At 36.1% G+C, this 15,633-nt stretch overlaps 1 protein-coding gene across 1 annotated transcript in view; it reads right to left on the reverse strand.

The window, feature by feature from the left end:
• The window catches only part of LOC142350377 (chloride channel protein ClC-Kb-like), a 121,660-nt gene that overhangs the window by 19,621 nt on the left and 86,406 nt on the right, over positions 1-15,633 (reverse strand). The window contains exons 12-16 of the mRNA XM_075402224.1: positions 9,712-9,925; positions 9,057-9,248; positions 8,365-8,479; positions 7,781-7,998; positions 4,404-4,589 (exon numbers count right to left, since the gene is read on the reverse strand). Of these exons, the coding sequence (XP_075258339.1) occupies positions 4,404-4,589; positions 7,781-7,998; positions 8,365-8,479; positions 9,057-9,248; positions 9,712-9,925 (925 nt within the window). The remainder of the gene's footprint in view (positions 1-4,403; positions 4,590-7,780; positions 7,999-8,364; positions 8,480-9,056; positions 9,249-9,711; positions 9,926-15,633) is intronic.

Consider the following 15,633-nt stretch of genomic DNA (forward strand, 5'->3'; position numbering starts at 1 on the left):
AGCTGCTCTCTAATAACCTTAATTTAGAGTGACACACACCCAGTTGACCTTATCTCTTTGAATTAAAGTAAATAAAAGTCAATTTCAAAGTGAGGAAGTCATTTTTGAGAGTGAGGTAAGTCAAGTGTGACCAAAAATTTAATCACGCGAATGAACAAAAAAACTCGCTCCACTAAGAGCAAAAAATGACGTCAAGCACGCACTCCAGTTGAAATCGCATGAACGAATGAACAAAAGGAAAATTTGATGTGGTTGTGACGTCATATGGTCGTAACAAAAATCGCGCCGACGAAATAAAACCAAGAGAAGGCCAATAATAGCCCCAGCTATCGCTGTACGGCTATGAAAAATAATAAGCGAAGGAAAGATTCATAAATTCTCTTAAATTGTTCATATGCAAATGCTGTCCAAGTCAACAAAAACAAAAGCTAAAGGCTTAGAGCAAAACTACATTAAAAAACGCTACTTTAGAAGGCCAAACAGATATTTTATTATTAACACGAAGTGACAAGAGCACAGCGAATAAAATGACGAAGAGCGAAAATCAAAAAAGCACTAATATTTCATGAAAACATGTATCGTCAAAGTCGTAAGTAAAACATTAATTATCAGATGAAAAACAATTTAGAAAAAACAATTTAGTGCGGCTAGCTTTAGCTTAATTGAAGAACTCGCTCCACTAAGAGCGAAAAATGACGTCACGCACGCACTTGAGTTGAAATTGCATGCACGAATGAACAAAAAGTTTCTTAAACTACTTTAACTACGCATTATCAGAAAACTCATATAACTTTTTAAAAGTATTGGCACAGAAAATGAAAAAAAAAACAAAGTTAAATTGCCGCAAGTGAAAAAAATTACATCCAAAAAGCTGTTTAAACACCGATTTCTCACTTCACTATAAAAACACTGAAAAAGTCATACTTTAAAAGAAATAGCTTTCGCTCCACTTACCACTCCAACGTGAATAAAACAATAACTCCAATTTGACTTCTCATTGACAAGAAAAGGTAGAAAAAAGTGTGAACAGATCTTTGAAGACAGCGCACCAAAACAATTCTTTGAACTGTGAAAAATTAGGGCCGCTATAATAGTCGGCTATTAAAAAAGAAGAAGCATTTAAAAAACAATGTTCTCCCATTTCTTGACACCGTTACTAAATTCCGATATCATAAACATAACACTATTTAGGGTTAAAAAGCACAAAATTAATTATTTAATTACACTAAGGGACAGAAAGACAAACATAACAACAAAGGAAAGAACTTTTAAAAACTCGCAACAACTCTTCGGAAACAAATGCTTTCTGAGCGTAAAAACCATTAGCTGCAAACTAAAGTGCTTAAATGGCAAGCCCAATGATCCTCTGACCATTGGGCTTTGAGATTTTATAAAAAAAACAACCAAACATAGCTGGCAGATTGCCAGAAAATAGCTGCAATAGCTTCGTAGATCTGCAGTCTCGAAAAAAAACAGTAAAAAAGACAAAACAAAAATCGTCTTTTCATTGAAGGCTGATGTTATATTTTGATTCAAAATCTGTATGTTTTCACTGCCTCTATTAGCTGCTCTCAAATAATCCTCATTTAGAGTGATACACAGCCATTTGACCTCTTTGAATTAAAGTAAATGAAAGTCAATTTCAATGTGAGGAAGTCATTTTTGAGAGTGAGGTAAGTCAAGTGTGACCAAAAATTTAATCACGCGAATGAACAAAAAAACTCGCTCCACTAAGAGCAAAAAATGACGTCAAGCACGCACTCCAGTTGAAATCGCATGAACGAATGAACAAAAGGAAAATTTGATGTGGTTGTGACGTCATATGGTCGTAACAAAAATCGCGCCGACGAAATAAAACCAAGAGAAGGCCAATAATAGCCCCAGCTATCGCGGTACGGCTATTAAAAATAATAAGCGAAGGAAAGATTCATAAATTCTCTTAAATTGTTCATATGCAAATGCTGTCCAAGTCAACAAAAACAATAGCTAAAGGCTTAGAGCAAAACTACATTAAATAAAGCTCCTTTAGAAGGCCAAACAGATATTTTATTATAAACACGAAGTGACAAGAGCACAGCGAATAAAATTACGAAGAGCGAAAATCAAAAATGCACTAATATTTCATGAAAACATGTATAGTCAAAGTCGTAAGTAAAACATTAATTATCAGATGAAAAACAAATTAGAAAAAACAATTTAGTGAGGCTAGCTTTAGCTTAATTGAAGGGGCGTAAGTGAGCGCTGCGGGGGGGGGGGGGTGCTCCGGGGGCTGATGGGGTGGGAACAGTCGGGGGAGGGTCAATTTCTAAGGACCGCCCTCCGCATAAGTATATGTCTCCAAAACAGATTCTGTGAATCGCATACTTGAACACAAGTGAGCTGAAAGGCTCTAAGGGCACTTAATGCCCGCTGTGCACTACCTATTCATCCCGTTTTGACGACGAAAAGTTAAATGCGTGCGACAAAAATTGGTCAAGCGGAATATCGCATTAAAAAAAGACCGACAGGACTAACTTAATTGCTACAAACTTCGTTTGGGAGCAATTAAAAAATTATCGACGCCGCTCAAAAGCTCTGTAAAAAACAGAGCAAAAAATTAATAAAGCTTGTTAAAATTTATTGCGCAGAAACCTTTTCATTAGGGACCCTTTTTACACATAACTAGCTCAAATTAAATTTATTACAAACTAATTCAAATTAAATTTAAGCTTTAAAGTGGAAAAGTCATTTTATTGAGTCATGTATGATCAAAATCTAATCACGCAAATGAGCCAAAAACGCTGGCAAAAGAGAGTGAGAAATGGCGTCATGGGCGTCAATGCGAGTAGTGAGAGGAAGAAGTCAATCAGAATATTTGACTTTTTCAGCTTTGCTGTGTGAACAAATATAAAACAAAACATAGCCAGCAGATTGCCGGAATAGCTGCGAAGGAATAGACCTGCGTGCCATATAATAGAGATAGAAACAGATACAGATCAAAAAAACGAGGTAAAAAACATTCAGCTATAATTTAATAAAGCTTGTTAAAATCCATTCCACAGAAGCCTCTTATTAGGGACCTTTACTGCATATAGGAGTTCCTTTGACCTTAAACAAATTCAAATTAAACTTAAGTTTTACAGTGCAAAAGTTATTTTATTGAGTGAGGTAAGTCACGTATGATCAAAATCTAATCACGCAAATAACCTAAAAACTTTTGCAAAAGCGAGTGAGAAATGACGTCACGCGCGCAAATGCCGTGAGAGGAAGAAGTCATTCAGAAAATTTGACTTTTTCAGCTTTGCTCTGTGAACAAATGTAAAACGAAAAAAGAGCGTCAGACGACGAAACAAAAAAAACCAAGAGCACCGCAATATAGCTAAGCTCAGCTTACAGCTTCGCAGCTATAAAAAAACTCGCTCTACTAAAAATGACGTCATGCGCGAAATTCAGTTGAAATGGCACGAACTAAGAAACAAAAACCAGATTTGAATTGGTTGTGACCTCATATGGTCGCTACAAAAAAACTTGACGACGAAATAAAAACATAGCAGGACAAGTCCTGACCTACAATTCAAAAAATTTCCATTGTCTAAACAAAAAACTAGGACAAAGAACGGACTATAAATGAATTGGGGACTTGGGACTAAACGTCGGGAGAATTGGTCTCGAACAACTAGTGGAGCTCTAATGAATTGCAGCCTGCTTCAGTCGGGGGGGAGCCTAAATAGGACTAAGAAGTTCAATAGTGGGCTTCAAATACCCACATTAGAAGTTAACATATACCAATATTAAGATTTAAAGTGAAAAATGGCACCAGTTTCGGCACACTTTTCATTTGAATTTTTAGTACTAAATTACCGCCAATTGAGTTCAGCTGCTTGAAATTGTGACTAGCAGGTCCGCAAAACCATAACAAGAAAATCATTTACACGAAAAAGAGGTTTAAAAAATTAAGGTTTCTGTTTCTCACCAACTCGGGCGCGAACCCATATCCCTCGCTTAACAGCCATAGGTCTCACCAATTACGCTAACTATGCGTATTGCACTTGTCCTTTGCTCTTTCCACATCAAATTTCTGGACAAGGGCGTTTGTGACCCGCTTGTTTTGCTATAACACATGCCTAATGAGCGCAAAAAATGTGCATAATAGGAGCTTAAATAGGATGGCAAAGCGAGTCTCAAAACGCATTGATTATGCGCTAGGTTGCATGATTAAGGACCCCAAAAACATGATACGATAGGAGCAATGTTAACGATTGTGCTCAATTGCGACTGATGTTTAGTATAATAAAGGAAGATTAGACAATACGATTAAAACTGCTCAAAACATAGTTTCATAGTGATTTTATGGACAATGGTAAAAGAACCACAAATCAACAGCTATAAAATAGAACTCAACCTGTGGTTATCCTGTGGAGGACAGAGAAAAACGTTTGATTTTTCCAATTGGATATAAACTTGAGGAGGGCAGCCTTGCTGATATGTTGGGATATTTTGGCCTGTAAGACTGCAACCCTAACTGTACCTAGAAGTACCATGCTCTCGTGACTCTCCACTAAAGGCACCACTTCGTTCTTGTTCAGATTCCTGATTATGCTGTATACCTCCTGAAAACACAATTAAATTCGTTGGAATCATATCCTCTGAAGTAAAAATTCATAAGACAGTAAAATTTCCCATATTCACATTACACCATAAACAGTTGACAAAATAACTTACAACATAAAAACAAAATTTGTCAACGATACATCAAAGAACAGATTTTCAAACTGAATTTTTATGTAAATTTGCGCTCTTATGTAGGAAAACTAAATTATGGTTCTTCCCACCTCCTCCCGGTAGAAAATGCCCAGATGGAAAAAAAATCTACCCCTTTCCATGTGCCTTCATGAACAAACGCAAGTAAATTTTTTTGTTTGCCAATAATTTGAACAGAATTATCTAAAATGGGACCAGCCAAAAAGTTAAAAACATAGCCGGCAGATTGCCGGAATAGCTGCGAAATAGACTTGCGTGCCGTAAAATACAGATGGAAAAAGATACAGAAGTGAGTTGATAATAGTTATCGCCGCCGCCTATAAAAATTACAAGTTTATTTCAAAGGTTGTTTTTGGGTGCAAAAAAAGTTTCCGCGTCTCGAACCGTCGATCTCCGGATTAATAGCCAGTCGCATTAACCACTCGGCTATCGGACCATACAATCTGTTTTCTTACAATCAAATGTTTTAGGAACAGATTCTGTTTCTGAATAACCACAATTTAGGTCACGCAGAAAGCGTGAAATCAAGCGCGAAAAAGCCATTTAAGCAGTGACGAGACAGAATGTTCTAGAACAAATGTAAAACGAAAATGAAGCGTCAGACGACGAAACAAAAAAAAACATAGCCGGAAGAATTCCGGAGGCGACTCGAAGCGCCAAAACTTTACAAAGAGGTGAAGCCATTACCTTGTATTAAACCATTAACTCATTACCTCCCCGTGTCTGATCTAAAAATCGGTGAAATTTAAACCACTGTCGCCAAGAAAAAGAAAATGCAGCAAAACTTTTTTATTAAAAACGTTTGGTAACGTTATAAAAGTCTGAAATTTTTAGGATGGTCAAAAAACTGATAGCCCGACAAAGCTGACAGGGCCATCAATTGCATTCAGATAATTTATGATTCTAATCTCAACAAGATCGCGAAAGCAAACGGCAGATAGAAATTTTTCAAAAAAGACAGGAAAGTTAAAATTATTCAAAAAAGAGTGATCAAACTTAAGAATCAGAGAACCACTACGATCAGATTTCTAATCACGGTAATTAAGACAAAAATAATACATATACATGATTCTTCCTTGTTGTATATATATGCTAGACAACATGATTTCATACTAATTCAAAAATTAAATTAATAGAAAAACAAAAGCAACAGAATAATATTCAAAGGCAAAAAATCGTCTAAAAACAATACCAAGCCCAGAAGAAAATTACAATGAACAGTAATAAGTAGAAATGTTGAAAAAGACTTTCTAGCAAACTCCCAGTACTGCCGTAGTTTGAATTAAATCAATTGCAAACCGAAGAAACCAAGATCTAAGAAAAAGCTGAATTCATTCAATTTTTTAACAACTGAAAAAATCAATAAAATAAATATAAAAGTAGGTGCCAGGACAAAACTGGAATGATACAAGCGAGAATGTGAAGAACATGGACACAATGTTAGGAACACCGTAACAAAAAGACCAATTCTTGATTTTTAAAATTTAAAAATCAAATTCAAAAAAAAATCAAGAAAAACGAGTACATTTCGTTGATCAGCATTCGAGACAAAGAAAAGACAACGAGTAATTCGAGACAAAAATCCAACTTGCTGAACAGAATAAAACAAGAAAAAGCAGAATTCACACATACGAGAAAATGAAACATTTTGCAAAAAAGTGGTCAAAAAATATTTAAGACTGCATTTATGAAAAAAAAATTGTCTGTTTTTTCAAAACCTTAACTCCAAAATGATTGAATTTTTATTGAAACGAAATTAAAGTCCCTAATGTTCACCAAAATACTATTTATAGTAATTAAAAGCAAAACACAAACATAACACTGAAAAAAAATTGGCAAAAAACTACGAAAATCGGATTAGCAAATGTACATTTTTATGAAACAAATTACATCGAGGTAGAAAGAGGAAGAGGCATTGAGTATATGAATTATCAAAGGGAAGTTGCCATATTAACTGATTTTTGACAAAAAAACAGCTAAAAGATCCAAAAATGAAGAAATTAATAGAAAAAAAGCCAAAAATTAACTAAAAAATCAAGAAATATGTGCCAATTTCGACATTGAAACGCAATTTCAGGCTATGCAAAATACTGTACTATCAATTTCCGGGGTTTACATTTCAACATAGCATAGATTAAAAATTATTTCTACAAAAAACCAAATTACAAGCAAAAAATATTGGGCCACTTAGACGAAAAAACGGCTAAAAACGGTTATATATGTGTACCATTCAGTCAAAAACTACTTTTCAAAATCAAAAAGTCATTCAATAAACGCAGCGCATGATCAAAAAACTTCTCTCGCTCAGAAATTAGTTCACACGGCAATTTTACTCACTTTCGCTTTTAGGTGAAAACAGCGTCTGAACGAATAGTACTTTCGGTAAAAAAAAACCTTAAGAAAACCAATACTCCTCTTCGAGTCGTAATAAAAAAACCAAGAGCACCGCAATATAACTCCGCTCAGCTTACAGATTCACAGCTAGAATAAACCGACAAACGTCGGAAAAATTGCTCTCGAATGACAGGCGGGGCCTTGACAGCTGCAGTAACCACTAGGCTATCGCGGCCTTGTCATCGTACCTCTCACAATTGGTTTTGTTTGAACAAGTGAAATCACTCAATCACTCAAAAATCAAGAAGTGCGTAAAAGTCACTTGAGAAGTCAAAAATTATTCTAGAAGAAAAGCGGAAAAACGGTCAAGCGAAAAATCTGCATAAAAAACATGCGTTTACAATAATTGTTTTCCATTCGACAGTAACTAATCATTGCATCATCAACAAACCATAAAGACTGTTATTAACGAGAAACAAACTGACTTACATCGGGCAAATTGCTCCTATAGAGCACGAAAATCATGGCGAGAAATCGTTTGTATTTAATGAAATGCCATTGATTTGAATCTGCATCATCAAACCGTTTGTTCGCCTTGTTTGTTGTTTTTTCTATTTGCTAGTACGGGTCGAGTGATCGGTAACCAACAAGAACTGGGGGCTTAATATTAAAAAAATAATTTTGCATTAAAATCAGTTTTGGTCACCTTGTAAGGTTGTTTCCAACATATGTAGCTAAGCCTGGTCTGCATGATATGTTCGGCTGTGATGTCGTAGAAGTCCTTAGTGGCAGAGACAATGTCTGGTAAGAAAGGCAACTGTTTCATCTGGATTATGCTATCGTACATTGATGGTTGCAGACACTGGGCCACCATGTTAGCCAAGATCACTGCTATCAGCACTGGCAAAGAGTGAGCTATTTGGCCTGCAAGAAAAAAACGCTTCGTTGATACAATTCATCAATTCAGTTAGTAGTTCAACAATTCTTTTCTAGAAGTTTGTCAAAATAGCTATAAGGTACAAATGTTGGGAGCAAAATTGAATCAGAAAAACTAACATGAACCTTCAAATTTTATTGTCAAATTTTAACGCCAGTTTTTATATTAAAATTTTTCCGCTCAAAAAATTAATACGCTGAAAAACTCAAAAACAGAGCAAGGCAAATACCTTGCTGCTGTAAAGTATTTTCGTATTGTAGACAAGCGATTTTTCCATCTATGTCCAATACATGCGCTAAAGGGGTGACATAACAGAGCATTATATATCAAATCTGCGTATGATATCTACAAACCTGTTAGTTCGAATACGATGACAGAAGTGGATATGGTTCTGGTGACACTGCCACTCATGGCAGCAGATCCCACTAATGCATAGCATCCTGGTCTTATGTCCACGCCCCCTATGCCCTAAACACACACACAAGCACACGTTAAGTTTTTTAATAATTGTGAACTACGGCAGCAAGAAAGAATATAATGATGATGATACTGACAACGATGTTCTTGTTGACAAACAGGTGCCGTAGTCCAATTTGTCAGGAGCACTTATTTATGCAGTCTTGTTCACTAACATATAAGTAAACCGAGGTGATCACTGTGAGCTGCATTTCAATTGGTATTCAAAAAAGGACACAACGGAAGTTAAGAAAAACATCATGATGAGAATTGTACTGTCGTTTCAAATATTAACCCTCTCTGATAAGGTTCTACATAGTTATAAGTACAATTGCACGTTGATTGACCATACAGCAAAACAGCATTGAAATGACAATGACTTGAACTTTGATCATCACGTCACAGTGTCATATAACTTATTGTAATTTTATTTGTGATTGAATAATTGAAATAAAAATAGTCCCGTAGAACGGTTAGTTAACAAATAATGTAAATTATTGTTGAAACATTTTGGAAATCGCGGAGATCCAAAATGTTACATCCAAAACATAAGTTGACAACTTGTTAACTGCTAACACAATAGACCTACCTGTGGGAACCAATAGTGGAAGAACTCCCCCACCATCCTTCCAAAAGCAGCTCCCATTAGGAATGAGGGTACGAATATTCCATTGGGAATGGGCATTGTCACTGCCAGAGCAGACAGGACAAAGTTGGACAGGATGAAGACAGTGAGACAGAGGAAGATTCCACCTGGTTCCGTGTTCCAGTGCGACAGAGTCTAAAATCAGATGTTTGTGAAAGGATGCCGCCAGAATTTATCAACCATTCTATAGTAAATTTTTGCAGATTTCAAATTAACAACGATACTTTGAAATAGCAGACACCAGCTAAAGAGTATTATTTAGGTAGTTTAATCGGTCATGCAAAAACCAACCACTAAGGAATCGGTGAGCCATTTGTGAAGCAACACTAATCCTAATCTTAGCGATCCCGGATGGCTCTTCAATTTATTTTGTTATAAAAACTTGAAAAAACCTTGAAAATCTAAGCAAATGAACAGAGAAAATGAGGCAACACTTTATCCTTAAACTAGGAATCTCGCATTTGTGGTTCTCGTATAACTCTTGGCCTGTGTTCAAGATATGCACACTTGACATTTAACTCAGACTATTAATTAAATAAAAACTAGTTAAGCATGGGTCGCAGGAGATTATGCAGATTTTCAAATACGCAAAAATGACCTCCTCCTGTTCCAGCGTGAGAAGAGTGTCTCTTCCATTGGGGGCAGTCCATGCGAAGTTAGAGAAGAGACTGTTGATCTGCTCTTTGGATGTCAAGTCAGCTGCCATGTACTGTCCGAAGCCAGGAGGGAATGTTAAAGAAGCTATTATCAGCACTACTATCGTGGGGTAGATGAATCTGTTGGTCGAGAGGAGTTTGTGGATAAAGGGTTTCCTGAAACAAAAAAAACTGACTACCGTCGGACGAATCGACAGATTGAATGACAGGCGAGAAGTTCACATTGGTTGTAGCTATCTACAGATGAGAGGGGCTTTTGAGTGTGTGGGGGGTAGGGGTAGAAAATTGGGGTTGAAATAAGGGGGGACCAAGAATTCAAAATTGATACTTAAGTTCTCCTTGCGGAACTGAAAAGTAATGCTTGCAATAACAAAGCCGTCCCAAACGGAGTGACAATAGACTAAAATTTGAAACAGAAGAAACTCCAATTGCAAACTTATAACTCAGCTATACTTCAGTGCTACTTTATTTAGGTTGCACGCCACCCAAACCCATTTATGGTATGCTATGTCAATAGAACTTTACTGAAACTTCAATGGAACTTTAGACGTGTGAGGATTGAGGGGGGATGGGGGGAAGCGCTTGGGGGATTCATAAGAACTTTCTTTAGACCACTTATAAGATTTAAAATGGAAAAAAAACAACCGACGGATTGTCGGAAAATATTCGCCTGTGATTCCCATGACGATTGGGATCGAAACAAGAAAAGAGAAAAGCTTGCTGATTGTTTTTACAAAAGTCAAAAATGCGTGCTATTCCGATTGGATTTCGTATTTCGGCAGACTCGTTTCTTAACGAGGACACAGTGAATAGTGATCAGTATCAATACAAATGAACATTAGATGTGGCAACTAACACAAATCGAAGAAATTGATTGGTTGTATAAATTGGTTGAAATTGATTGTATAACTGATTTTAAAGGTTTTCAATTTTCAATTTCGCTTTTCGATACTGAACCTAAACAAGAGATCAAGCGAAATGTCGCAAATTAGACAAGGCGAAACAAGGCGAAGATAACTGATAAACGAAGTAACAAAAAACAGCTGAAAAAGTCGTGGATTGCAATCCATAGAACTAAAGTAGTTACTGACCTGAACATCAAATTTTTTCAAGCAACATATTTTGATAGTCAACAAATCATATAACCCACGATAGGGATAAAGAAATTTAAAATCATAAACATAACCGACTAACGACGAATTGCTCTCAAACGACTGGCGAGCGGTTCACTTTCTCAGTTCAGGGACGCTAGCTTCAGCTTATACGAACGTGAATATTGGGGTGAGCATGGGGGTGGGCGCGCTGAGAGTGTGGGCTGGGGGGGGGGGGTCGGGTGCGATTGGTTATTGAGAAGGGGTATCGATGGAGCGAGGCGGTGAAGTGAGAGGGGTATTGATGGAGCGAAGCGGTGAAGTGAGGGGGCGGGGGCCAAACTAAGAAGGGCCTTTACCACGAATTTATGTCGCCTAAACGTCGCCGAATCGCATACTTTGAGACCAGTAATCCGTAAATCTCAAGAGAACTTCATGCCCTAAGGGGTTACCTGTTTATCTCGTTTTTGAGGACGAAAAGTCAAAAGCGTCAGCAAATCTGTCAGGCAACACTTTGGATAAAACATAGCCGGATTGAATACAGAAAACGACTCGAAGAAACGTCTAATGTTATGTCTGAACTACCCTTACTTTATGTCGGAGAAACAATAAAAAATAATTTCCTATAAAAAGTTTAAGAAATGCAGCCACAATTTTAGGTTTTTAGGGGTATGATGTGTGGGAGGGGCTCCTGCAGGGAGGCTAGTTGGATGTGACCACGGTTCGGAGACGGGATATAAGAAGTTTTGGTAGCTGGGGGGGGGGGGGGCGCTAGAGTAGTTAGCAGGGGTGAGTGTTGGTAGGTAGGTTGAGTGGGTTGGGGGATAGATATGTAGGTGGGATGAGAAGCTTGGGGGAGGGGGTAAGTTGGGGGTTACGTGTTAGGTAGCTGGGGTGGGTGTTGCGAGGGTTCTGTAGTTTGGATAGGTAAGGGATCGTTGTGAGAATTAAATACCTCTCAATGACCTTTCGAACTTAAATGTTGCCATCAGTTGCTCATTACTATATATTAAGAACTACGCTACTGCTAAAGTCCATGGTTCGGAAACATAAGTCAACGTTCTAATACAGAAATCAAAGTTTGAAAACAAAAAGCCAAAAATCAAGTCATAAACAAACAATTAATTTTGCCAAAAAAAAACAATAAAATTTCCTATATAAATTTTCTAAAGCTTTGTAAACGATGCATCCACCGAATGCATACAGCAACCCTGTGGAGATCAATGAGGGAAAGAGGCAAATTGACAAAATGGATAAAAACAGTGAAAAAGAACAAAAAACAGAAGTTTAGCAAAATAGCAAATTATATGCAAATTAGTGTTCTCAAGTTCAGTAAAAACATGTAACCAAAGAAACAAACTTCGTAACAAATTGGAAAAAGTAATTAACACCGACTAAACAATTATGAAAAATTTCAATCAACTGATAGATTCAGTAATCAAACCAACAATTTAGCAGGGCACTGAAGTCACCTGAATGTACTTGGTGCTAATCTGCGCAAAACCAAAATAATAATGAAGAATACAGCTGCATTCTCAAAAAAGTTTAATTGACCACTTAAACTCGCAAAACCAAAAAGGACAAGACTTCAAAAATTGAAAACATTGCAAAGTTCCTTGCTACTATCATTATTTTTTTCATAGCGATAAAAACAAAAACTACGTTTTGTGTCAAAAATCAATTACTCTGCCAATGTGAAGGCTAACAGAAACCTTACTGGATAAGAGACAAAAACACCAGAAAAATCATTAAGTTTGTATCAATTAGCCATCATTACTGCTACAAACTACCCATAAAGCCAAGATACAATTCATTAGCCCTTAAAAGACCAAAATAACAGAAAAGTGACAAAGGAGATAAAAAACACTTTGAAAAAATGAGTTTTTTAGTGCAAAACTAATTTCGCCACAAGCGAAAGATACACAACAGAGTATTTAAAAAGTTTCCTGTAGCATATGACTCTTTTAAACTATGACCGACGTTCATCAGAAATTAACTCGACAAAAAATCCAAAAAATTGATTATACAAGGAAAAAATCATAACCTTTTCACTTTGACAACACGGGCAAGACTCAAAAACTGATCAGTATTTAATGACATAAATGATGAAAACAGTTTGATGCTTTGGTAGCTTTGCCATGAGAAAATAAGTCAAAATAGAACTGAAACAGAAGTTAAAAAGCCGCAAATGTAAAACATAGCAGGACAAGTCATGACGTACAATTCAAAGAATTTTCAAGACGCTTGTGGCCTTCCATGAGTTGAAACAACTAAAGAGACAAGATAAACAGATTGACCAGACTCCAATACTCAAGAATTAGGGCACATACGTTTGGCACTACTTGGATGCACACTTTTGATCTTTAACTAGTAAATGCTCATAAAAATTAAAGTTCATTAAGTGATTTCAGAAGTCATTTTTTTATGTAAGTCACGCAATTGACCTAAAAACAGAAATGACGTCACCAACCCAAATGTTAACTGCAAAGCGAAAAAGTCAATTCCAAGAAGTCAGGGTAAGACGAAACAAAAATCTGTTAGACGAAGTAAAAAAAAAAAACATAGCAGGACAAGTCCTGAAATAAAATTCAAAGAATTGAATGAAAAACTTAGAAGTACTCTACCTCAACAGCAGATCAATTGAGCAATGTCAGCCAAAAGAAAAACAAAATCATCTCAAAAAACTTAGAAACAAACAATCAAACAAACTAAACAAAAAAATACTCATTGCTAAGAAATATTTGAGCTTTTACCTCTAAGGTAAATTTTTTCCCTTTAAAAATACCTATTTCAAAAATATGTTCAAAACCAATTTCTGCTTGTGAAATCGGTCCAGTATTAAATGTGCAAGACTTGAAAAACATTCATTGGCCCTTGAAGATCGATTAACCCGAAAATGACCAGAAAATGTCTGAAAAAAACGAAATCAAAAGCAAATTTTAATGAAATGTTGCTGAACATTGTGATATCAATATCCTCAGAATCATTTCCCGGTCTCTAGAGGCTAACCAGTAACCCAATTCCAAGCCTTATTAAATTCAATGGCTCAAAGAACGATAGGTAATGTTTTTTAGAAAAAATTTCAAATTTCAAAAAATAGAAACTCGTTCTATTAAAACGTTGAAAACCATTCAAACGCCCCCTAGCAACTATTTAAAAACAAATGATACTATCAAACCCTGGATGAGGCTACCTGGCCAATGAGGCAACAAAAACTGAATAAAAGACAAATGTTTTAAAAAAACTTTTAAAAAAAATGCAAATTATCAAAAAACTTCTGAAATTCGAAAGGTTAAATTGTTAAAATCAAATCCATTGAAGCTAACAACCATTCAGTAACTTTATATCAGACCATGGAATAGGTTTTCTGGCACTTCAGAATAGACAAACATCAAAAACTGACAAAAACTTTAGGAAACCTTAAAAAAATTGCAGAGTGTATCAAAAATGCCAAAATTCGAGATACTAAAATGTTGAAAACCAATCCATTGTTACTAGAAATAATTCAGTCCCTATTATCAAATCTTAAAAGGAGATTCCCTGCCCCCTGAGGCTGGAAACATTCAAAAATGACAAAAATTTTCAAAAACTTGAAAAAATTGCAAAAATTAGTATCATTTTGAGTGTTTGTGTTTGTAGTATCAAAACATATAGCTCATAAAATCGTCATAACAGTTCACTTTGTCTCGCAAAAGGCCTTCCTCAACTTTTAACACCTTCAATCTCAGACTAATAAAACAAAAAACTCAAAAAAATCACACGAAAAATTGCACCATTTTGAGCCCAAAAACAACTAAAAAAGACATTTTAACCTTAAATTAAGGCCATCCCAGCAGCTGCACCACTCTAAGCACTTGATGGACTATTTAAGCCCACTTTGGGCCTCTAACAAAACTTAATGCCCGCTGGGCTTTACCTGTTTATCCCGTTTTAAAAGATCAAAGTCATTGAAAAATGTGTGAACACATCTTGAAAAAACAGAGCCCCAATACAATTCAAATTCTTTGAATTGTAAAAATTGGGACCGCAAAAATAGCCGCATGGAATTGCTGAATTGCCCTTCCATCGTCGCTTGAAAAATCGCATAAAAACCACAGAGGACTAATATAAATGCTACAAACTTCGTTTGAGAGCAGTTAAACAACATAGCCGGCAGATTGCCCGAATAGCTGCGAAAGAAAAGACCTGCGTGCCATATAATAGAGATAGAAACAGATACAGATCTAAATTGAAAAAAAACGACGCCGCTCAAAAAACTAGGTAGAAAGCATTCAGCGATGAATTAATAAAGCTTGTTAAAATTCATTCCACAGAAGCCTCTTATTAGGGACCTTTGCTGCTTAAATGGGTTCCTTTGACCTTAAACAAACTCAAACTAAACTTAAGTTTTGAAGTGCAAAAGTCATTTTATTGAGTGAGGTAAGTCACGTATGACCAAAATCTAATCATGCAAATAACCTAAAAACTTTTGCTAAAGCGAGTGAGAAATGACGTCACGCGCGCAAATGTCGTTAGTGAGAGGAAGAAGTCATTGAGAAAATTTGACTTTTTCAGCTTTGCTGTGTGAACAAATGCAGCAAAATCACTCGAAATTTTTTCACGTGTTTCATTTCCCGCTTCAAAATTCACTCCGATAAAATTATTTAAAAAAAACATAGCAGGACAAGTCCTGGCGTACAATTCAAAGAATTTTCATTGACTAAACAGAAAAACTAGACCTAGAATGGACTATGAGTGAATTGAGAAAACCATTTTTAAAAAATCAGATCAAAA

This window comes from Convolutriloba macropyga, chromosome 12 (assembly GCF_964194025.1).
Source record: "Convolutriloba macropyga chromosome 12, txConMacr16.3, whole genome shotgun sequence".
Lineage (NCBI taxonomy): Eukaryota > Metazoa > Xenacoelomorpha > Acoela > Convolutidae > Convolutriloba > Convolutriloba macropyga.